Source organism: Peromyscus maniculatus, chromosome 4 (assembly GCF_049852395.1).
Source record: "Peromyscus maniculatus bairdii isolate BWxNUB_F1_BW_parent chromosome 4, HU_Pman_BW_mat_3.1, whole genome shotgun sequence".
In the NCBI taxonomy this organism is placed as follows: Eukaryota; Metazoa; Chordata; class Mammalia; order Rodentia; family Cricetidae; genus Peromyscus; species Peromyscus maniculatus.
This window is the reverse complement of record NC_134855.1, coordinates 134,796,643-134,820,147: the sequence shown is the minus strand read 5'-3', so window position 1 is coordinate 134,820,147 and position 23,505 is coordinate 134,796,643. Positions and strand designations below refer to the sequence as shown.

General features: G+C 39.4%; 1 protein-coding gene and 1 pseudogene across 11 annotated transcripts in view; both read left to right on the top strand.

The window, feature by feature from the left end:
• Ncoa6 (nuclear receptor coactivator 6) overlaps positions 1-23,505 on the top strand; it is an 86,949-nt gene that overhangs the window by 29,747 nt on the left and 33,697 nt on the right. For 9 of the 11 annotated variants that reach the window (XR_013050892.1, XM_076570964.1, XM_076570968.1 and 6 more), the window contains 6 exons: positions 1,109-1,209; positions 4,668-4,947; positions 8,258-8,413; positions 11,098-11,220; positions 19,572-19,700; positions 20,676-21,560. Coding sequence is in view for 10 of the 11 variants with exons in the window: in XM_076570964.1 (XP_076427079.1) it covers positions 4,713-4,947; positions 8,258-8,413; positions 11,098-11,220; positions 19,572-19,700; positions 20,676-21,560 (1,528 nt within the window). In the remaining variant the exon portion in view is untranslated. Of the gene's footprint in view, positions 1-1,108; positions 1,210-1,376; positions 1,487-4,667; positions 4,948-8,257; positions 8,414-11,097; positions 11,221-19,571; positions 19,701-20,675; positions 21,561-23,505 lie in introns of those variants that run through there. The other 2 variants (XM_076570965.1, XM_076570970.1) reach the window with 2 other exon arrangements.
• Positions 16,178-17,381, top strand: LOC102923344 (large ribosomal subunit protein uL2 pseudogene; annotated as a pseudogene).

Here is a 23,505-nt window from a genome sequence, read left to right as displayed (position 1 = left end):
CTAGTACATATCCATCTAAAATTTCAAGATTATAAAATCAGTATTGAGCTGGCAAGATGGTTTCTGAGGGTAGAGACACTTGGCCACCCAGCCTGATGACCTAAGTTCAGTCCCCAGGATGGTAGAAGAGCAGAGCTGATTCTCACAAGTTGTCCTCTGCTCTCTGCACAGTGATACTTGTATACATGTGTGCATACACACAAGTAGATGTTTTAAAGGTTTTCATCAGTATGTGGCAATAACAAGGTTATAGCGCCCAAGTTAAATATTTTGTAGTCTAATACTATCTTGTTAAGATAGGTAATTTTTTTCTGAAGTATGCCAAAATAATAAAATTTCCATGTATAATTTGTATGTTTGCCATAAAGAATGCTTTAGAATTTAAACTAAAATTTTAATTAAAACTAGGATATTGTGAATAAAATAGGAAAAAATACTTTATGGAGTTTAAAAATAAATTTGATACTCTGTTAGATGATATGAGTCTTGTATTCAATGTGAATAGAAAATAATTCTGTGGGGCTGGGCAGATGCTCGGTAGTTAAGAGCTCTGGCTGCTCTTCCAGAGGACCTGGGTTTAGTTCCCAGCACCCATGTGATAGCTTACAACTGTCTGTAACTCCAGTTCCAAGGGATCCAGCGCTGTCTTCTGGCCTCTATAGACACCAGGCACACATCTGGTGTACATATATAAATGCAAGCAAAACACCATACACACAAAATAAACAAATCTTTTAGAACTTATGCAGAGGAAAATATTTGGCTCCAAATATCTGTAGGCAGTTTCCTTGTTTAATTTGGCAAGTTTAGGAATGAAAGTCTAGAGAGTGCTAGAAAGCCAGAGTTTCCAGTTCTGTGATTTTATATGAAGCTGGTTTGGGTTTCTGAGTTTTGCTTCTACATTCTATATGAGTGATAGGGCATGTTTTAAGATTTCTAATGAAAATTCTGATTTATTAATTTCTAGAGCTTCCATATTGACTTTATTTTTTGCCCTAATTTCTTTATTTGCCCTAATTTCTTTATAATACTGTGGTTTTAATTTCCTCTCTTTTTTTCTTTTTCTTTCTTTCTTTCTTTTTTTTTTTTCTTCTTTCCTTTCTACAAGAATTCTATTTGGCTGCTACTTTGAAATACAAGCCCTAAAGATGCCACCTTGTTTGGACTTAGAGGATGACCTGGATAAGTGATAAAAATTAAGACATTTTGGTAAGTGAAACTTTATGTAAAGTCTATCATTTTGGTTTTTCTTTTATTTTAAATTTCATTATTTTATAATGTATTGTGTGTGTTTTGCCTTCATGTATGTCTGTGCACCACATTCATGCAGTTCCCATGGAGTCCAGAAGAGGTTGACAGATGCCCTGGAACTGAAGTTACAGACAGTTGAGAGCCTCCTTGTAGGTTCTAGGAATTGAACCTGGATTTGAGTCAGTGCTCTTACCTGCTGAGCCATCTCTTTGATTTCTTTCACAGCGTGTTATCGGTATATGGAGAACCTACTGATGTATTTTATTTGCATGCATGTTTGTGGGTACCCAGGGAATCCTGAAGAAGACATCAGAGCCCCTAGAACTGGATTTATAGGCAAGGTTATGAGCCATCTGACATGGGAACCAAGCTCCAGTCCTCTGCAAGAACACGTAACTGCTGAGCCATCTCACTAGGCCTGCTACTGGCTTTTTTGTTGATTTTGTATATCCAATACTTTGTTGAAAGTTTTTCTAGCTCTAAGAACTTTCTGGTGAAGTCCTTAGGGTCTTTTAAGTATATGATCGTATTTGTAAGCAGGAGTGGTCTGACCCTTCCTTTCTTTCTTCTATGGCTTTTATTTACCTCCTTTTAAAGAATTCAAGCACTATCTAGGAGTGGTACAACACACTTTGATTTTGTTTTGTATTTTGTACACACCTTTAATTTCAGCATTCTAGAGGCAGAGGCAGAGGCAGATGGATCTTTGTGAGTTCGAGGCCAGCCTGGTCTACATAGTAGGTTCCAGGACAGCCAGAGCTATATAGAGAGACCCTGCCTCAAAAAAACGCAAACACACAACAGAGAATTCAAGCACTATATTCAGTAAGAGTGGTGGGAGGTAGAGTAGGGCTGGAGAGTTAGCTCAGGGGTTAAGAGCACTGGCTGTTCTTGCAGAGAAGCCAGGTTCAGCTCCCTGCACCCACATGGTGGCTCAAAACCATCGGGTCCTATATAAGAGCAGAATGCCTCTTAACTGCTAAGCTACCTCTCCAGCCTCTATATCTTATTCCTATTTGTGTGTGTATATGTTCCACTAAGAGGTGTAGAAGTGAGCAAACAACATGCAAGAGGCAGTTCTCTCCTTCCTCCATGGAGTTTCTGGGCAGTAAACTTAGGTTTGGCTGCAAGTGCTTCTACCCACTGAACCATCTCACCAGCCCTCACTGTGTGTTAGCCATCTTTTTAGATTGTGTCCTCTTGGTTCAGTTTGGGTAATTCATGTATTGAGAAAAATACCCATTCCTTCTAGATTTTATAACTTACTGCAAGTTTTCAAAATATTCCTTAATGATCTGAATTTCACTGCTTTCATAACTCCTTTTCAGTCTGTGTAAGTATGTACGAACGTATGTATGTATGTATGTATGTATGTATGTATGTATATGTATACTTACTGTTTTTTTGAGAGGAAGCCTCTTGTACCCCAGGCTGGCCTTGAACTCCCTTGGTGGCCAGATCCTCCTGCTTCCACCCTCCATGTGCTGGAATCATAGGTGTGTATCACCATGCCCAGTTTATGTAATGCTGGGCACCAAATCCAGAGCTTTGTGCAAGTTAAGCGAGCACTCATCAACTGACCTACATCTCTAGCCTTTTAATTTTTCTTCATTCATGTCTACTTATTTTGTTTAGTTTGGTTATCTTATCAAAGAACTAACTCTTTGTTCAGTCATCTTATATTTTTGTTTTAATCCATTTCATTAACACCTGACCTGGCATTTATTTTGCCTTTCTGTGCTGAAGTTTTCCTGTGTCCCACCTGGCCCTTGGCCAGGACAAATCTCTCTCACCCGCCAGTCCTACAGCTGCTGGACCCAAGTAAACACACAGAGGCTTATATTAATTAAAACTGCTCGGCCATTAGCTCTGGCCTACCACTGACTAGCTCTTACATTGAAACTAACCCATAATTCTTATTTATGTTTAGCCATGGCTTGGTACCTTTTCTCAGTTCTGCCTTCACATCTCGCTTCCTCTGTGTCTGGCTGGCGACTCCTGACTCAGCCTTCCTCTTCCCAGAATTCTCCTCTCTGTTTATCCCACCTATACTATACTTCCTGCCTGGCTACTGGCCAATCAGCATTTTATTTATCAACCAAATCAGAGCAACACACATTCCCAGCATACAGAAAGACATCCCCAGCACCTTTCCTTTTATGGAAAAAAAAATGTTAAAACAGTTTTATTTACTGTTTGTCTCTGCAGATGGCTTTGGTGTGTGGGAGAGGGGTTAGAGACACTTGTAGTTTGATTCTTTCCTTCCACCACATGGATCCCAGAAACCAAACTCATCATCAGGCTTGGCAGCAATTGCAGTTACCTGCTAAGTCACCTCACCAGCCTGTGGTTCACAGGCTTAGCAGTAATGCATTTACTTGTTCAGCCATCTCATCAGCCCGTGTTATGGCTTTTGAGTTTGGCTTGTTCTTGTTTTTTTGTGTTTTTTTTTCCTATTATTATTAAAATTTTTATTTATTTATTTTACATACCAACCACAGTTTCCCCTCCCTCCTCTCTTCCTGTTCCCTCCAGGTTGTTCTTGTTTTACTAAGGCCTTGACATACATCATTAGGTTATTTTTCTTGCAGTTCCTACTTTGAAATGCCTGCTTAATAGTTATAAAATTTAGGCAGTTTCAAGACTCAGTCTTTTTTCCGGCCAAGCTTCTGCTTTTAAGCCTTAAAAACCTGTATTAGTTTTATTTATTTACTTCTAATGTTTATTAGAACTTTTTTGTTGTTGTTTTGTTTTTTGAGAGAAGGTTTTTCTGGTGTAGACCAGGCTGTCATCAAACTCAGAAATCTGCCTGCCTCTCCCTCCTTAGTGCTGGGATTAAAGGCGTGTGCCACCACTGCCCAGCTGTTTATTAGAATTTGTAAAATGTAGCTAGAAAGTAAAATATAGTTGTTTTACGAAGGATTTTCTGAATGCTGTTGTTTTATTTGTTTGAGACAAGATCTTAACTATGCAGCCTAGGGTGAGCTCAAACTTGTGATTCTCCTGCTGAAATTACAGATATTCACTGTCACACTCCACTTCTTTTATTTCCCTATTACCCTTTGTATATTTCTCCCAATATCCTATTCTTTTGTTTTGAGACAGGGATTCTCTATGTAGCTTTTGGAGCCTCTCCTGGAACTTGCTTTGTAGACCAGACTGGCCTCGAACTCACAGAGATCCACCTGCCTCTGCCCCCTGAGTGCTGGGATTAAAGACGTGTGCCGCCACCACCACCCGGCTTCAGTATACTATTCTTACCCCCCCCCCCAAAAAAAAAGTAGCATATAGTATTATAAAAGGAAATTTTAATTAGTGGATAAGTTGTACCTCTTATAGAAGTATGGATGATAATGTTAAATAATAATATGTTATAATACTCTGCATCCCCTCTTTTTTTTTTTTTTTTTTTGAAGGTTTTCTTATTGTTCACTTTGCATATACTTCTGGAATAATACACCATGGTTTTGGATGACCTTCCAAACTTTGAAGACATCTATACTTCCCTGTGTTCATCAACAATGGAAGACTCAGAGGTGGACTTTGACTCTGGACTAGAAGATGATGACACAAAAAGCGATAGTTTTTTGGAGGATTCCACAATTTTTGTAGCCTTCAAAGGAAATATAGATGATAAAGACTTCAAATGGAAACTGGATGCAATACTAAAGAATGTGCCTAACTTGTTACACATGGGTAATTGCTTTAATTTTTGCTTCCTTCTGGTTACTCTTTTTGAGTGTTTGCCCTTTCATGGTCACTATCAGTTCTGCAAAGTACATGTGCGGCTGACTTTAAGTGCAAAGGTAGAACTTAAGGAATTACCCTGCCCTCTTCCCCTTCCATGTCTACCTGTCTTGTTGTCACCATCATTTGTATTTTATTTATTTTTTAGTTTGTGTTTTAGAAAGGAGGCAGATTGTATTGCTTAAGACTGAGATTATAGTCTTTTATTACATTATACCTATTTATTTTTGTATATGTAGGGTGGGTATGTGCCATAGTACATGTGTCCTACCATGCAGGAACCAAGGGTCACATTCAGGTCATCAGGCATAGTGTTGGTAACTACCCACTAAGCCATCTCACTGGCCCAGATCATATTCTTGACTCAAAAACACTTTGTCAGATATTCTCCAGTATGTTAGAAACTTTAAAGGCCTTTATTTTCTTCCTAAAACAGGAATGTAGTCCTTTGGCATAGTGATCTTCCTGAAATGCTGATTCTAGGATTACAAGTGTAGGCTATCTTGCCTAGTTTTAAAAGTTGCTAGTAGAGTTTAACTGTATTGGAATTAAACATTTTTCAACTGTATTAACATTAAGACTACTATAAAGACATCTGATGTGTATGTAGAACATGGATAAGTTTCCAGTAATCAGAAGATTGAGAAGAAACTTAGTGTCTCTATCCTGTGGAACCAGGACCCAAAGTTTTTCAGTGTTTGGAGACATGTCTCCAAATGTCATGGAAAGGCAATAGGTTTAAACCTTAGAGATGGATTTTAATGCCTTCTCTGATTTCACTAGGTAGCTACAGCTTTCTGGATCACTTAGCCTCTCTCCAGGCCCCAAGTTCCTTAGCTATAAGAGAACTTTGACTAAACATTGTCTAACCATTTTTAAATCTTGTGAGTATATTAATCCCATTGCCCTTAGCAAGTGATCAACCAGTTTTGTTGTCCTACATTAGAGCAAGTGAATTCTGTGTCAGTATTTAGTAGCTAATGGTTTAAGAGCTAGAGGAGAGTTAAATGACATGAAGGAACTCTTCATAGGTATCTGGATTTTGAGAAAACATATTCCTGCATGGCCATTTTATTAATATTGAAAGATGTAATTAAATAAAGCATATAAACCATTTAGTTGATCTGAATTACTAACAAAAGGGAAATTATTTAGTCTGAAACTGCCGGATAGCTTTTATTTGCTTCCTTGTCTGTGAAATGTAATTATAAACAATATTACTGCCTCAGCTAATTTTTTAAATCTTTGATTGTAAAATACATATAACAAAATTTGCCATATTAACCATTTTTATATATGGTTCAATGGTACTTAAATACAATTATTTTACAACAATCACTAGCAGCCATTTTTTTTTTTTGGTTTTTCGAGACAGGGTTTCTCTGTGTAGCTTTGCGCCTTTCCTGGAACTCACTTGGTAGCCCAGGCTGGCCTCAAACTCACAGAGATCCAATCCGCCTGCCTCTGCCTCCCGAGTGCTGGGATTAAAGGTGTGCGTCACCACCGCCCGGCAGCAGCCATTTTTATAATTTTTTTGTATATGGTTCAATGGTACTTAAATACAATTAAAGTATTTTACAACAATCACTAGCAGCCATTTTTATAATTTTTTTGTTGTTTTTGTTTTTGTTTTTTGAGACAGGGTTTCTCTGTGTAGCTTTGCACCTTTGCTGGAACTCACTCCATAGCCCAGGCTGGCTTCAAACTCACAGAGATCTACCCTCCTCTGCCTCCCGAGTGCTGGGACTAAAGGCGTGCGCCACCACTGTCTGGCTCCATTTCTGTAATTCTTATCTTATAAAATTAAAATCTAAGATGGGCGGTGGTGGCGCACACCTTTAATCCCAGCACTCAGGAGGCAGAGCCAGGTGGATCTCTGTGAATTCAAGGCCAGCCTGGGCTACCAAGTTAGTTCCAGGAAAGGCGCAAAGCTACACAGAGAAACCCTGTCTCGGGGGAAAAAAATAAAATAAAATCTATACCTATCATATAATAATTCCCCATTCCTTTCCTATTCTAGCCCTTAATAAGTACCTTGTACTTCCTATGATTTTTTTATTTAAAAAAATTACATTTATTTAATTATGCATATGGGTATTTTTCCTGCATGTATATAAGTACCTCACATGCATGCAGTGCCCACAGAGGCCAGAAGAGTGTATCAGATCTGCTGGAACTAGAGCTATAGCTAGTTGGGAACTGTGTGATTGTTGGGAATTGAACCTAGGTCCTCTGGAAGAGCAGCCAGCTCTCTAAACCACTGAGCCATCTCTCCAGCCCCTTTCCTATGATTTTAACTATTACCTACCTCATATAACCAGAATCATGTAGTGCTTGTCTCTTTATGACTGCTTTATTTAATTTAGCATAGTAGTCTCATCATTTGTCCATGTTGTAGCATATGATGGGCTTTCCTTCCCATTTCAGGCTGAATAGTCCACAGAATGTCTATATATACCACATTTTACTTACTAATGTTTATCTGTTGCTGGGCACTTGGATTATTTCCATGGTTTAGCTGTTATGAATAATGCCGTGAACATGTATATACTCTTCCATATCCTGCTTTCAAGCCTTTGGGCTGGATATCTAGAATTAAAAAAGTGTTACATCATATAATTTTTTTTAAAACTTCTTACCATATAATTCTCTTAGCAGATTGTACCATTAGTGCACAGGGGTCCCCAATTTTTCCCTATCATTACCAACATTTGCTGTATTCTATGTTTATAATAGCCATCCTTATGTGATACGATATCTAGCTGCTTGATAGTGGTTTTGGGTACACGGAACCTTAAGAAGTCCAGTATTCCTGTTCCTTTTGTTGCTTGCCCCTTTGCTGCTTTATCCAAGAAATCACTGCCAAATCCAAGGTGGTGAAAGTTTGCCACATATTTTCTCCTAAGACTTTTAGGTCTACATTTAAGTGTTTGTTCCATTTTCAGTTAATTTTTGTATATGATATTCGGTTAACTTCACTCCTTAGCACGTGTACACATACTTTCCCCATAAATTAGTTAGCTTTTGTGTATTCCTAAAAATACGTCTGGAAGTGTGTGTCAGTTTCAGAATTGCAGACTGCCGATGTTTTTCTGTCCTAAAGGAAGAAAAACATTACCTGTGGAATGTAGGTCCAGTGTTGTGCTTCAGTGGGAGCTCTACTCTTACCTAAAGTAGGGATTTTTGTTTTGTTTTTTAGTTGCACATCCTCTAGTGCCTACAAAATTGATCATGTTATTCTCTTTCCTTCATGACCAAGAATCCAGCAAGCTAAAGGTGCAGAAAGTGGAGCCCTGGAACAGTGTGCGTGTCACATTCAACATCCCCCGGGAAGCAGCGGAGCGGTTACGGATCCTGGCTCAGAGCAACAACCAGCAGCTTCGGGATCTGGGGATTCTCTCCGTTCAGATTGAAGGTCCTTTACTTTTCCGTGCGCCCATCTGAACCAAAATAAAGTAACAGTGGTAGCCAGCATAGTTTCTGATGCTGCTCTGTCTATTCCTCTGCTCTTATGTTTGAGACTCTCAAGCAGCTGTGCTTCATGTTGCAGTACCTTAGAATAAAGAAGCATTGAGGTATTACTGCAGCCTGAAGCATCATTTCTTTGGCTCTTTGGCCTTCAGTCTCAAACTTTGGTTTGAGGAACTGATTTGTCCTTTTGAAGAATATCTCATCTTAATTGCTTTCCTTTACTGAATAACATTAATATTTCCTTTGTTTATGTAGCAGATTAGGGAGTCTGGAATGGTTCTTTTACAAGTGTTTATCAATGGAGTGACCCTCTTGAATGTAAATATGCTCAACCTAGTACACACATAATATCCAGCTTAAAGCCCTTCTGTTGTTTGCTGCTGTTCACAGTCTATAGGCCAAATTCTCTACCATGACCATAGGGCTTGCATAGTCTGACAGCTACCTTCCTCATGTAGACTTACGCTAGTTAAATTCCACCCCAGCCCCACCCCTGAGAGCTCTGTTTCCAGTCTCCAGTTTTCATGTGGTTTTTTGAACACACAGTTCCCTTCTGCCACAGATCTTCTGCACTGTTGCCTTCTGTATATGGAGTACTGTCTCATACCATTCCTGTTCTTCAAGTTAGTTCTTGCAGCCTTAAGTCTCTGGCTGACTCAGAGTCTGTTACTATGCTCTAACAAAAGTTCCTTTCTCTCAGATCATCTATCTCCCACTTCCCTTAAGGCAGGTATTTGGTTACTGTTTATTCCTCCATGTACTGTAAGCTCTAGTAGGAAAGGGATCATGTCTGGTTTGGTTCACTGTTGTATTTCTGAATTGCCTAGTACACATTAGTGTCTTTAATAAACAAGTTGGATGAAAGCAAGGAAAGGATATAATAGCATTACTTTAGCACCTGGTATATAATTATAAATAAAATACGCTCCTTACTGTTATAAACTCAAATGAATCCATGATCTTAATAAGAAGGACAACTCTATGATTGATGTGAATTATATCTATAATTGATGTAAATATCAACTGTGGACAAGTATACAAGAGTTTCTTTTTACAAATAATTTTTATTGTGTGTGTGTACACATGTAGACAACCCATGGGAGGCAGGGCAGTTATCTTGCTCCATCATGTGGGTCCTGGGGATAAAATTCAAGTCATCAGGCTTGAAAGCGTCTTTATCCTCTGAGCTATCTCACTGGCTCTACCTTGTGTTTTTGAGACAAAGTCTTTCACTTGGACCCAGGACTTGCCAATTAGGTCAGGCTAACTGGTCTGATCCTCCTGTCTCTGCCTCCCCCGTGTTGAGATTACAGGTGTGGTCCACAGTGCCATGCCAGGGTCTTTTAAATGGGTGTTAGGAACTAAATTCAGGTCCTGAGCAATCACTTTACCAACTGAGGTATTTCCCTAGCCTCCTGGCAGTGGAGAACTTTTAAACAAGTGATATTACTTGATGTTATTTCAAGAACTCTTCTGCTTGGGAAGCAGAGCTAAGTAGCGCACACCCATAATTCTGAGCACTCAAGAGGCTGAGCCAGGTGGATTGCTAGAACAAAACAAAACAACAAACAACAACAAAAAAAAACCACAACAGTGCAGAAGATGTAATATATCAGGTGCAACACATGCTTACCATGCGGAAGGCCCTGGATTCAATCCCTGCCATTGCCTGTTACAAACCTATTTACATGTTGGTCTTATCTTGTATCACAGAGGTACTTAGAAGAGACTTCTCTACTTGTTATTACATGACATCTCCACCACAAACCTGTAGGGATCATTTTGTTGTTTGATGTTTTGTTTTTGAAATAGGAGCTTGTGTAGCCATGGCCTCCACCACACCATGTAGCTGAGTACAGCCTTGAGCTTCCGTCTTCCTCCTTCTACCTCTGGGGTGCTGGGGTAACAGGCATGTTCTGCCACACTAGGTTTGTGCAGTGCTGGGAACAGAACCCAGTGCTCTGGGCATACTGGGCAAGGACTCTGCCAACTGAATTACATCCTCAACACCTGGAAACCCTTTTACAGTGCAGTTATTGAAAGAAAATTGGTGATTTTCTCACAAGTGCTATAGAGTCTCTACACCTAAGTATAACAGTGTCCCCATACTACCCTGCCTCCTTTCCCCATTAAATTTCATATCTCTTATCTTCTGATTATAAACTCTCAGAGGGAAATGAAGAATTTTGAGTTTCTGACAGTTTCTTCCTCTCTTCTTCCTTCCCTCCATCCCTCCAAGCCCACATACAATTTGTGGTCTAGTTAAAAATAAATATTCAGTCTTTGAAGCCCTCTGACACTAAACAACTTCATTAATGATGTGAGAACTGATCATGCTCTCCTTGTGCATGCTTGGGTGCAACAATCTGCATAGGCTAGGATTTTAGTTTCCTGTAATTCCAGCATTCTGGAGGTAGAGACTGGAAAGTCATGAATTTAGAGTCAGTCTAGGCTATATAATGAGCAGTTAAGGTCAGGATTGTAATACTGAGCTATTCCTTTTTGTAGTAGTAAACTTAATATTAATTCTTCAAAAACAGAAAAAAATAGTTCTTCTGTAACTGACTTTAAACAGAACGTGCATTTTACTCTGACTGTTTCCATTTTTAATTTTACTGTCGTTTTCAGGGGAAGGTGCTATCAACCTGGCTTTGGGTCAGAACCGGAGCCAAGATGTGAGAATGAATGGACCCATGGCATCTGGAAATTCTGTTAGGATGGAGGCAGGATTTCCCATGGCAAGTGGTCCAGGTGAGGCCCCCTACTCACTTGTGTGACATTTTACCACTTTCCTTCTTTGGGCTTGATATTTCTCTTTCTCTCTCTCTCTCTCTCTCTCTCTCTCTCTCTCTCTCTCTCTCTCTCTCTCTCTCTCTCTCTCTCTCTCTCTCTCTCCGTTTGTTTTTTGTCTTTTGAGAGGGTTTCTCTGTGTAGCTCTGGCTATCCTAGAACTCACTTTGTAGACCAGGCTGGCCTTGAATTCACAGAGATCTGCCTGCCTCTACCTCTCAAGTACAAGGATTAAAGGTGTGCTCCTCACCAGGCATGGGCTTGATTTCTTAAGGTATAACCACTTATTGACTCAGTCAGGAAAGTGAGACTGGAATTAATCTCAGGAAGGTTATAATTTCAAAGTATAAGGCAATGGTCTCTACAGTATTTGACTTAAAATCTGATGAACACTTAAGTCATGGAGTAAGCATTTATTAAGTACCTTGTGTATGACAGGACCTATGTTAAGTGTTGGAAATAGAAACAAGTAAAACATTTTCTACAAAGTGTTTACAGTATAGTAGAGAATGTGGCTTTCCACCTTGTACTTTCTCTGAGTCTGAGGATCTATAAGCAGAGTTCTTGTGTCTTATGTGGAATCTTCATGTCTGTGGAATAATGTGTTTTTATGTATTTAGACTTGAGATTGGCTAGAAGTGGTGGACATGTCTGTGCTGTCTCATCACTCAAGAGCCTAAGGCAGAATGATCGCATGTCTCAAGGGGGAGGGAAGAATTTACAAGAGGTGCAAATAGTTCACTCCTTCTCTAGTAATCCTGAAATTTCTCCTTCAGAGATGAAACTCGATATTCTGTGATTCACAAGACATTAGAATTAAGTTGGCTCTCACTTTTAAAGCTGGATTCATGGAAAGGAAACGATTTGTCCCAGGTCGAGTAGCAGTGAACTAATATTCCAGATATCCTCACTTCAGATCAGTGGTCTTTTCACTGTACCGGTGGCTTGAAACCTTTGAAGCTTCAGGAGTCTGTTCAGATAAAATGGAAAGTCACAGCTGCATGGTTGAAGGAGAGTAGGAGCCTGAGGCTCCTACTGAGCCTGATGGAGTCAGTTGCTCCATCCCTGACGACCATAGTATTGTTTAAAAGAAATGCAGCAGGAGGGACTGCAGGAGGGGTGTCTCAGTGGTTAAGAGCACTTGTTCTTGCAGAGATACTGGGTTTGGTTCTCAGCAACCACATGGTGGCTTGCAGTTGTCTGTAACTCCAGTTTTAGGGGATCTTATGCCCTCTTCTGACTTCCACAGGCACCGGACACACACTTGATGCACAGACATGTACACAAACAAAACATTCATACACACAAAGGACATCTTTTTTTTTAATGTAGGAAAATGGAGGAACCCCATTTATAAACTGCTGTTCTGAACTGTAAGCAAAAACTTGGCATAACCAGGCATAATGGTGCTTGCCTTTAATTCCAGCACTTGGGAGGCAAAGACAGGTAGATCTCAGTGAGTTTGAGGCCAGCCTGATCTATGTAGCGAGTTTCAGGATAACCAGGGCTATCTAGAGAGACCCTATCTCAAAATACCAAAATTAAAAAACAAAGAACTTGGCATAGAATTGGAATTGGGTTTTTATACTACCTGTGCATTTTCTGCTTACCTCAAGCTATTTACTATATTTCAGTGAAATATATATTTTTATTTCCCTGAAATATAGTAAGTATATTTCATCTTTATTTTTAAAAATGTCATAAGACCTGCAATCATTGGAGCATATGCTTAATAGTAGATGAGCACTCTCCTAAAGCAAGCGTTCCTTAATTTCCTCACACATGCATCTACTGTTGCTTATCAGCTGTCTACTGTTAAACTCCATCTGTATTCACAGCCCTCACTGTTTTATTCATCTGTCAAGGTCTGTGCTGTTGGACTGATGTAAAGTGTCATATAATTAATAGTAAACATCTAACCTGGTGAGTTATATATAGACCTGGTCCCCCATACAGCTCTGAGCAAGTGTTAAGATAGCTTGATAATAAGTCATAGATGACCGGGTGGTGGTGGCACATGCCTTTAATCCCAGCACTTGGGAGGCAGAGGCAGGTAGATCTCTGTGAGTTTGAGGACAGCCTGGTCTACAGCATGAGTTACAGACCAGCCAAGGCTATGAATAGAGACTCTGTCTCAAAAACAAAAAAAAAGTCATAGGTGGTCTTGTTGCCATTGCTAAAAAGTGAAGGTGGGAGGTGCAGCAGGAAGAGCCTGGCCACCATCCATGTCAGTGCAGAGGTGAGAAGACCTGGCACGAAAGCCAGAGGGTCTGGTTCGTATCTCAACTCCTGCCCACAGGCACCAATATCTTCTGGTCTTAGGTGGCCATAAATATCTTTAATTATATCCTGGAAACAATGTTAGAGATCCCATCAAGTCTTGAATTATCAAGATTCTTGTTAAACTGAGGCCAGCCAGCACACTGATTCCAACATCTAGTATCTGGCTAGTGTTACAGTGCCATAAGTTCAATAGCACACAGAAAACCTTGAAGCTAATGAAATCAGGTTAAATTGGTATTGAATGGAAGATAGTGATTGTGATCATTTATGACACAGAGTACCAGGACTAATTAGTGATGACCTGTAGTCACCATGACATTTTAACCTCCAGGTATTTCTTTACACCAACTGTATTTTAAGATTCCTTTTCTTACATGTCTATTGGACCTTAATGGATGCAAATGAAGTTTAATAGTAGGTTAAATTAAGTAGAGAAATCTTCCTAGGGAAAGAAACCTTACATTTCCTCTGAAACAATAGTAAGTAACTTTAGGATTATGTATCTAGAACGTCTTAATTTATCAATTAATCTTAGCACTACTTTTTTCTCTTAGCATTGACAATAGAAAGCAACCAAACCTAAATTTATAGCCCCTTTTTTTCATGCCGTTAGAGAATCCCAAGATTTTTGGGTATAGCATAATGATCATTTAATCAAAGGTTTTTATTCTTGGCTGTTGGTATTTGGGGCCAGTGGTTCTTTACTGTGAGTAGCTATCTTGTACATAGGGGTATATGTAGTACCATCCTGGGCTTTTACCACTGTGCATCTCTTTCTTCTAACTGTGCCAACTAAAGACATCTCTAGGTTTGACTCAATATCCCCTGGATATTATTGGCAGTGAGAACCACAGATCTAGTTCAAATTCCCACGTAGTACCAGAAATGCATGTTAACATGTTACTACTGAGCAGATAGTCAGTGTGTACTGGAAACAAGAAGCTCATTGTGAGCCAAGAAGATCTGTTCTTCATAGCATGAGAGTGTTCTCTTGTTGCTTGTCTTGTTTTTAGTCAGATTCTCACTGTATAGCTCTCACTAACCTGAGACTTGCTATGTAGAGCAGGCTAGCCTTGAACTTGCAGCTATCTTTCTGCCTTTGTCTTCTGAGTGTTGGGGTTTCAAGTGTGCACTACCATACCTGTTTTATGAGAATATTCTTTTTTTTTATTTTAACAGAAGTAGCTTTTATTTATTTCCATGTTTCTCAAATTAAGCTGGCTGAGTTGGTTATTTTGAGGGGATTAGTCAAAGAGACCAAATCCCATATCCTCATCTGATTCCTCCAGTCATGAGAGTATTCTAATTGCTATCTTTGAAAATGTGGGATTCCACAGAAGTAGATCTAGTTTTAACAGAAAACTCTTTATCTGGTTGTGTTTTCTAACTAGAAAACTCCTAAAAGTTCTACATAAGGTACAACATGTAATGCATAGCTGAGATTTTAAACAAGCAAGTGAGCTCAGAGAACAATCAGTTAAAAATGAAAAATTTAAATAGTGTCGAAGCACAAGACTTTATAATCTCAACAGTCAGGACCATGTCAGGACTTGTCTGCGTCACATATTAAGACCATATCTTTAAAGGGGGGAAGGAAGAAGGGACACAACATAAAAAATGGTGGAGAATCTGCAGAGCCAAGTGATTTGGGTTGCCAGGAAGGCTGCATGAAGAATGCAGTTAGAATTCAAAATCCTTCAGGAAGACAGATTTTTCAGTGAAAGGTAGATTCTAAAAATGTTAGTTACCTTTGACACAGGGAGTACATGGATATTTGCCTTTCTTGACATGGGCTCTCTTTTAGGATGGTGGTTTGGGGAACGTCTTCTCTAATCATTTGCATGTTGAACGTATGTTAATAAAATGGCCTGGAACAGCTAACCTGTCATTAATATTAAGTGGTTCTAGACTGGTAAACCACTGATGCTATGGAGGAGCACATTCTCAGCCCAGGCCATTATGGACTCTCAGTTAAAACTTATTATAATAAACAAGTGTGTGCTAAATTAATGAATTTTAGGGTTAAACTTCCATTTTTTGAAATTTTAGGTAATAGGAATATCAGCGTGTTTAAAATTAAGAAAACAATAATAAAAAAGATATTAATAGGCTATGTGGTGGTGGTGTACACCTTTTCTCCCAGCACTTGGGAGGCAGAGGCAGGCTAATCTCTGTGAGTTCTATGCCAGCCTGGTCTACAAAGCAAGCTCCAAGACAACCAGGACTGTTACACAGAGAAACCCTGTCTTGGGTGAAAAAAAAAATTAACAGTATAAATATGTTTGGAAGGGAAACCGGACTTGTACAAAATTTAAAGGTAGCAAATGAATGATTTAGTCAGCAAATTAGAAATAGCTGGACTTGAAGGAGAATTTGAAGAAATCACCCAGAATGCAGGAGAGAGAAATAATGGAAATATGAAAGCAGTCAAGAGACTTGAAGGATAAGATGAGAAAGTTTACCATGTTAAAGAGTTCCAGAAGATGAAGAAACTGAGGGACAAGCATTAAAGAATACCTGAAAAATTTCCAGAACTGATTTTTCAAAATGACACAATTCCTTCATATCAGAAGACCAGAAATGCTGAGCATCACAGATAAATCCACATCTAAACCATACTGCAAACATACAGAACATGGAAAACAGAATGGTAAAGGTACCCCCCTCCTCCATGCACACACACCGGAAAAGTGCCATTGCTTACAAAGGAAAGACTGTCAGATTCACAGCTGATTTCTCAACTGGAACATTGGAAGCCAGAATCTTAGAACAGAGTATTTCCAAAATGCTAAGGAAATCATTTGGAGCCTAGAATTCTAAACCTAGTTGTGCTGTCGAGAGAAGTAGAACAAAACATTTTCAAAGAGACAAGAGCATTGCCAGCTGTGCTTGCCCGCAGCCCTGCTGCCATGGGCTGAAGACAGAGGGCAGAGGAAAGGCCCTGGTTCCTTGTGCCTCATGCTTGCACACTGTGGACTTTGCTGAGCAGCACGGCTCTATTAAGGGCACCGCAAAGATCATTCGTGACCTTGTCCACAGCACTCCTCTTGTGAAAGTTGTCTTTCGTGATCACTACTGATTGAAGAAGCATCGCCACAGAGGGCATCCACACCAGGCAGCCTGTATTGTGACAAGAAGGTCCACCTCAATATTGGCAATGTTTTGCCTGTGGGCACCATGCCTGAGAGTACTATTGTGTGTTTTCTGGAGAAGCCTGGGAACAGGCAAGCTGGCACTACCTCCTGGGAACTATATAACAGTTATCTCCTACAACCCTGAAACCAGGACCCAAGTGAACTTGTCTTCAGGGTCCAAAAAGGTCATTTTCTAGACCAACAAAGCTGTTGTTGGTATGGTGGCCAGTGGAGATAGAATTGACAAACCTATCTTTAAAGGCAAGCTGTGCATACCACGAGTAAAAGGCAAAGAACTGCTGGCCGTGTATATGGGGTGCGGCCATAAGTCCTTTGGAGCATCCCTTTGGAGGTTGTGGCCGCCAGCACATTGGCAAACCCTCCAATATCTGAAGAGATGCCCCCTGCTGGGTGCAAAGTGGGTCTTGCTGCCTGCTGGACTGGGTGGTTGCATGGAACCAAAACTGTAAGAGAAAGTTTGGCTCATGAGCCCAATAAAGTTTGTCCTTTGGCAAAAAACAAAACAAAACAAAACAAACCATTTATCTATCTTTAACACACCTTTGCTAATTGAACTGCTAAAGGATGTACTTTAGGAAGAAGAAAGTTGAATCTAACATGGAAGAAATAAGGTCTAAGAAGGAATGGTGAGCTCCTGATTGGAAAACCTATGCAAGACTGCTTAATAGTAATGATGATCAGATGTTGTTTAGATTGATAGAAAGGAAAGGTACGATGAAAAAATCCAGTAAAATTTAGGGAAAATAGGACAGTACAGCATAGGGAGAAAAATAATGTAAATATAAGCCATAGAATGAATGATAAATCAGGATATACCAGGCAGAAGCTGACAGTAAGGGTAACTAGATTGGGAACACTAATAATATGGAAGTATTACTTAGAATAATAATCTCAGATTTAGTCTGTACTGTTTGGAGAATTGTAGAAAATATAAGAACACATAAAATTCTAAGTCCAAAATAAGATTAAGCCAGGTAAATACTAACAAGAAAAAGGATAATTTTTTTTTAATCAGACAAGACAGATGCTAAGATGAAAAGGATAAAACTGTACATGGTGGTACATGCCTTTAATCCTTGCACTGGGGAAGCTGAGACAGGCAGGTGCGTCTCCATGAGTTTGAAGTTAGCCTGGTCTACAAAGCAAGTTCCAGGACAGCAAGGAATACATAATGAGACCCTGTCTCAAAAAAGAAAGGAAAACAATATATATATATATATAGTGTGTCTGTGTGTGTCTGTGTGTATGTATGTATACAAACAATCTGGGCATGGTGGTATTTGCCTGTCATTCTGCCTGTATAGTACCTGCTTAGGAGGACCTTAAGCTCAAGGCCTAGGTGGACTACATACCAAATTGAAAACATGCTGGAGCAGTTTATACTCTATCACAAAATGTAAAAGAGTTACACATGTAGCTTGGTACTGGAATGCTTGTCTAGCATATATAGACTTGAGTTCCATCCCTCGTACCACAAGTAACAATAATAAAAGATAAAAATCATGCGAATGAAAAAGGCCACTCTATATAACAGAAAAAAAATTCATCAAAAAAAAAATTGCTAAATTTTTGCATACCTAATAACCTAGCCTCTGAATATATAAAAATAACACTGAGATGCCAAGTCTTGGAGATTTTAACATCCGTTAGTAAGTGATGAATCAAACTTACAAAAAATAATAAGTATAAAGAAAGTTTGAATGACGTGATGAAAAGTTTTATATAATGAGCCAGGCCTGGTAGCATATATCTTTAATTTCAGTGCTTAGGAAGTAGGTGGATCTCTGTGAGTTCAAGGCCAGTCAGTCATGGGTACATAGATTATCTCAAAAAAAAAAAAAAAAGCTTTATTTGAATGAATATGTATAGAAAATATGTAATCCTAATTCCAGAGTTCTTAATCTTTTCAAGAATAAATGGAGTATTTATATGAGTTGACTATAGATGTTTTTAAAAGCAAGTTTTAGTAAATACTATGGAACAATAAATATCCTATAGATTCTATGTCTAGCTATAGTGTACTTAAGTGACTGGCAAAATAAATAATATATAATCAAAATACCCCATATTTTTTAAAATTTAGAAATATATTCTAAATGCCTTATGATTTTAAAGGATAATCAGATGGAAATTGAGAAGTGTTTAGAATTTTAGGGTGGGGATATTATATATCAATCAAATTTTGTGAAATATGTCCATTAAAGAAGTTGGAAGGAAAGCTCTCAGGTATCAGTGGTGAACATCAATGGAAAATTAATGATCTAAGAGTTTGACTTAAGAATTGAGAAAAAGGGCTAGATGTGGTGTATGCCTTTAACCCTAGCACTTAGAAGGCAAGCAGGTGGATCTCTATTGAGTTTGAGGCCAGCCTGGTCTATAAAGCAAGTTCTAGGCCAGCCAAGGCTATAGAATGAGACCCTGTCTTACAACCATCTATAACTCTAGTTCCAGGAGATCCAACACCTCTTCTGGTCTCCACAAACACCAGGCATGTAGTGCACACACGTGTACATGCAGGCAAATACCAGGCATATGTGTGGTGCACACATATATACATGTAGGCAAAACATTCATAGACATAAAATTTTAAAATCTAAAAAGTCATTAAAAGAAAGTTTTTTATAACTTTCAGAATTTCTAAAATATGTCACCAAAAATAAAAATTGTAAGCCGAGTGTGGTGGCTCACCTGTAATCTCAGCCCTTCCAGAAGCAATTACCATGAGTTGCAGACCAGTCTGGTCATTAGAGTAAGATCTCATCTCAAAAAACAAACACCACACACACACACACACACACACACACACACACACACACACACACACACACACACACACAATGTGCCAACATACGTAGATACTTTTTTTTCTTCTAGGATTAATAAGGATGACGAGCCCTGCCACTGTTATGATGCCCCAGGGTGGGAACATGTCATCTTCCATGATGGCACCAGGCCCCAATCCAGAACTGCAGCCCAGGACTCCTCGCCCTGCTTCTCATTCAGGTAGTGACTTCCACTTACACTCATTGGGATTTAAAGAGGCTGGAACTACTTACAGATATCATTGAGATTTAGTCACTGATGCTAAATTTCTAACCACTTAGTTCTAGTGTTTACCTTCTTTACAAAATCTACTATGAATTTTCACAGCTAAATGTCAACATTTCTTCTCAGAATGTACTATTTTCTTATCATCTGTGCCCCAATATTCACAAGAAGTACATTCTTATTTAGGATTCCTATTGCTCTGAAGAGACACCATGACCACAGCAATTGCTATAAAGGAAGGCATTTAATTAGGGCTTGCTTACAGGTTCAGTGGTTTAGTCCATTGTCATCATGGCAGGTAGACAGGGTGCTAGAGAAGTAGCTGAGCATTCTACATCTGGATCAGCAGGCAGCAGGAAGAGAGACTGACACTGGGCCTTGGTTGAGCACTTGAAACCTCAAAGCCCACCCCCAGTGACACCCTTCCACCAACAAGGCCACATACCTAATTGTGCCACTCCCTTTGAGCCTTGAGGGCCATTTTCATTCAAACCACCACATATACCTTCTAGTTCTATAAGATATATCGTGACAGAATTTTGAAGTCATACAAATTTGGTAAATGTTTCATAAGTTAACATGTTAGCAGCACTAAGCTTCCTACAGTAAAGAAGAAAGTTGTCTGAAATCATTAGGTCTAGCATTTCCCAAACCTAGTTGACTATTTTATTTTGTTTTCCTTTAACAGTAATTGCCCAGAATACAATTTTGAAAATCGTGTTGTCTATTTTAAGTTTGGTGTGTCTCACCACCACTGAACCACAAGCTGTCTTTAAGGCAAGATTCATCTTTATATCTGTTGGTATGCTGTTTGTTCTTAGAACATACTCAGTCAAGAACATGGTAATATCAGTGGTACCAGCAGATCCACGCCAATGTGCTATGATGTGGGTTGTAATAGGTTAATTATTGTTCACTATCTTTAAACAGATGCAATGGATCCACTTCTCTCTGGACTCCATATACAGCAACAGAGTCATCCCTCAGGATCTTTACCTCCAGCACATCACCCAATGCAGCCTGTTCCTGTGAATAGGCAAATGAATCCAGCTAATTTTCCCCAGCTGCAGCAACAGCAGCAGCAACAGCAGCAGCAGCAGCAGCAGCAGCAACAACAACAACAACAGCAGCAGCAGCAACAGTTGCAGACAAGACCTCCACAGCAACATCAGCAGCAACAGCCACAGGGGATTCGTCCACAGTTTACTGCTCCAACTCAGGTGCCTGTTCCTCCAGGCTGGAACCAGTTGCCTTCTGGAGCCCTACAGCCTCCGCCAGCCCAGGGCTCTTTGGGCACAATGACTGCAAATCAAGGGTGGAAGAAGGCTCCCTTGCCTAGCCCAATGCAACAACAACTTCAGGCAAGACCTTCCTTAGCCACGGTACAGACACCTTCTCACCCTCCCCCTCCTTATCCCTTTGGCAGCCAGCAAGCCTCACAAGCCCATACAAACTTTCCTCAAATGAGCAACCCAGGCCAGTTCACAGCTCCTCAGATGAAGAGTTTGCAGGGAGGGCCCTCCAGGGTCCCAACCCCCCTGCAACAACCCCACCTCACCAACAAGTCTCCTGCCTCCTCACCCTCCTCCTTCCAGCAGGGATCCCCTGCATCCTCCCCAACGGTTAACCAAACTCAACAGCAAATGGGACCAAGGCCACCTCAAAATAACCCACTTCCCCAGGGATTTCAGCAGCCTGTCAGCTCTCCAGGTCGGAGTCCCATGGTTCAACAGGGAAATGTGCCACCTAACTTCATGGTGATGCAGCATCAGCCACCAAACCAGGGGCCACAGAGTTTACACCCAGGCCTAGGAGGTGAGGAACACTGAAGCTGCTTGTGTTGGTAAATTTGCTGGAGATAGATTTGAGTAGAATGTCAGGTTTTAGTGTTAATGGCGGGAGTGAAATAAGGATGTAATTGTTTGGTTTTGTGATATGGTGATGACACTTGATACTTAGTTAACTTGATGTATTTTTATGTTGATTACCATGTAACATCTTACTGGTTAAATATAAGCTAGCTCTCTGGATAAAAATGCAGGTGAAATTCAAAATAGAGATTTTTGCTTTGTTTCAAACTATTTTTGCTTAATCTTGTACTGGTAAATTAAAATGTCCAGACCAAACATGTATTTTATTAATAATTTAAACTTCTCATTTGTTGAAGGATTAAGATTATACAGTTGAACAAAAATGAAAAGATAAGTACAAGGTTTTATTGGGGAAAATACCCTTCTACTTACCATTTTGATAATCCTAGTTAGTAAAATAGTAAGCATGGTATTTGTTAAGTTTGATTAAAGTATTAAAGGGGACTAAGTTCAAAAATCATTACTTTTATAGTTTTATAATGCCAATGCCTACTCCTTAGAGAGGGAATTCCACTAGTTATACCTAAAGGAGATTTATTTATTTATTTTGTAAGGTGCCTCTTGTATGAAGAAAAAGCAATGGAGCTTAATGTGTGAGAGGTAAAACGATTACAGTAAAACTTATTCATCTCCATGTTTATTATTTATTCTTATTAATCATTGATCTAGTGCACATGACTGTGCTTGGAGCTTTTCAGTAAGGCATAGAGAGTGTCAGTAAAACTCATTTGATAAGAATATCCTCCACCAAAAGACACCCATTGCCTACCCAGAAAAAACCCTTGCATCTTCAATGCAGCATAACAAAGGCATGCTTCCATGGTTCCTGGTAAAATTAAGTCGCTCATCAGTCCTTTCACTCTCTTATACTTGATTTTGCTGAAATACAGGCTCTAATATTTTAATTCTAAAACACTTTTAGGAATGTAAGAATGTTTCTGCTCCAAACTTCACTATTCCGGGCATCTAGCCCTAGATCAGTGGAATCTGGGTAGTCCCTTCTGCAGAGATGATTACTGATTTAATTACAACAAAAGCATGAAAATGGGGACTTGTTGCTGCTAACAGAAGGACAAATGTATATTTGTCTACACAGAGTTTTTCAGGGCATTGAAAATTTGGCCCTAATAAATTTTAAGAGAGCTTTTTAGGTATTGTTGCTCTATGAAAGAGCAGTTGATATGCTTGCCTAGGTGGTCTCACCACATCAAGACCTGTGGTATGCACATGAGTGGATCTGAGATTCTCTTTACTGCAAACTTGTTTTCTGAAATTAGGCCTTCCTAAAGGATGTAAACTTGAGTAAGATTACATTAGAGCATGATTTTTGGTACCATAGCTATCAGAATCACAGCAAACCTTACAAGAGAAAGGCATAAGTTTAATACAGCCTCACTTTGAAGCTCCTGTGAATTCTTGTCTCTTCCAAAGAGATAAGCACAACACTGGTGGGGGAGGGGGATTTTTCTGCAAAGATTGTCATCCATTTCCCTCAAAGGGAAAAAAAAATATCACCCATCTATCCTTAATCAGGACCCAACTCTTTCTTTTATAGTATTTCATATCAATTTATTTGAACATGAGAGAATTCAGCATAGTCCTTTGGTGCCTGTGTTACAGTATATAAATATTGGGAGTCCATTGTATTACAGAGGAAAGTGAGCCCACAAACCTTGCTATGGGATGGCCTCAGATCACATGTAGGGAGCAGATTGCCATCTTTTCCTTGGCATGTTTTAAGTGTAAATTTTTTAGTATTTCTTTTTCATTTTGACAATGCTCATGTAAGGGATTGTATTGATTTTTTTAACCATCTTTCCCAACCTTATTATTAAAGATCCTACCAGTGTGACAGAAAGAGCTAAGCCAGTGGAAACTTCATGCAGCTC